Raw genomic sequence first — 1,553 nt, 5'->3', positions numbered from 1 at the left:
AGCAGAGCGCGTGCAGAAACTGGGAGAGAGAGAACTGAGTTTCACACGCTCTGAACTGTGGAGAGATAGAGAGAGAGAGAGAGAGAGAGAGAGAGAGAGAATTTACTGACTCCATCACTCTATCATTTTATTACTCCATCAGTCCAGCACTCCATTAGTCCACCCATGGGAACTGATAAAGAGTCTGAGACGGAAGCGCGCGCAGTGATGGAGAAAGAAGAAGTGACGCAGGAGGAGGAGAGCGGAGGAGAGCGCGCGGACGACAGGAACTTGTTGAACACGTACACCTGGCACACGGGGGGCGCGCGCGGCGATCCGTCTGAGAGAAACACGGGCAGTAAGTGGGGGAAGATGCAGAACTGGAGGAAAGCGCTGAGCGAGGACGCACCTGAAAAATCACCTGCACCGGGGGCACGAGCGGGGGACGGAACCCCCAAACCCACCGGCGCGAGGAAGAACCCGTTTCGCAGAGCTCTGTCAGAACCTCCCGGCTCGCTTCTTTCCTCCATCCTTTCCCCTTCATCATCATCACCCTCACCTGCGGAGACCGGCGTGGCCGCAGACTCGGTGCAGGGCGGCAAATTCCGCAAATACCTGCGCCATGTATCTCAAAGACTGAAGAGACCGCGCGCGCAAAACCGGAACAACACCAGCAGCGTTCAACAGCAGCAGCAGCGCGAGGGTAAGAGCCACTGGCCATCATCATCATCTCCTCCACCACCACCATCAACATCATCATCATCATCATCATCATCATCACCTCCACCATCATCACATCACCATCATCATAATCATCATCATCACCTCCATCATCATCACATCACCATCATCATCATAATCATCATCACCATCATTATAAGCCTCATCATAATTATCATTACCACCTTCATCGTCATAATCATCATCATCACATCACCATCATCATCACTTCATCACCATCATCAACATCATAACCACCACCATCATCATCATAATCCTCATCATAATTATCATTACCACCTTCATCATCATAATCATCATCACCACATCCCCATCATCATCACTTCATCACCATCATCAACATCATAACCATCATCATCATCATCATCATCATCATCACATCACCATCATCATTATCATCATCATCATCATCATCACCACATCCCCACCATCACATCATCATCATAATCATCATCCTCATCATAATTATCATTACCACCTTCATCATCATCTTCATCTTCTTCATCACATCACCATCATCATCATCATAACCACTATCATCATCTCCTCCACCACCACCATCATCATAATCATCATCATCATAATCCTCATCATAATTATCATTACCACCTTCATCATTATAATCATCATATCACATCATCATCATCATCACTTCATCACCATCATCAACATCATAACCATCATCATCATCATCATCATCATCACATCACCATCATCATCATCATCATCATCATCATCACCACATCATCTCCATCACATCATCATCATAATCATCATCACCACATCCCCATCATCACATCACCATCATCATCATAACCACCACCATCATCATC

General features: G+C 46.5%; 1 protein-coding gene across 1 annotated transcript in view; it reads left to right on the top strand.

Annotated features, from left to right (window-relative positions):
- The window catches only part of rasal3 (RAS protein activator like 3), a 20,383-nt gene continuing 18,830 nt past the window's right edge, over positions 1-1,553 (top strand). Inside the window, exon 1 of the mRNA XM_046861183.1 lies at positions 1-682. Within this exon, the coding sequence (XP_046717139.1) occupies positions 166-682 (517 nt within the window). The 5' untranslated portion in view covers positions 1-165. The remainder of the gene's footprint in view (positions 683-1,553) is intronic.

This window comes from Silurus meridionalis, chromosome 1 (genome assembly GCF_014805685.1).
Source record: "Silurus meridionalis isolate SWU-2019-XX chromosome 1, ASM1480568v1, whole genome shotgun sequence".
Classification (NCBI taxonomy): Eukaryota; Metazoa; Chordata; class Actinopteri; order Siluriformes; family Siluridae; genus Silurus; species Silurus meridionalis.
The sequence above is the reverse complement of the archived record's forward strand: the minus strand, read 5'-3'. Positions and strand labels throughout refer to the sequence as shown.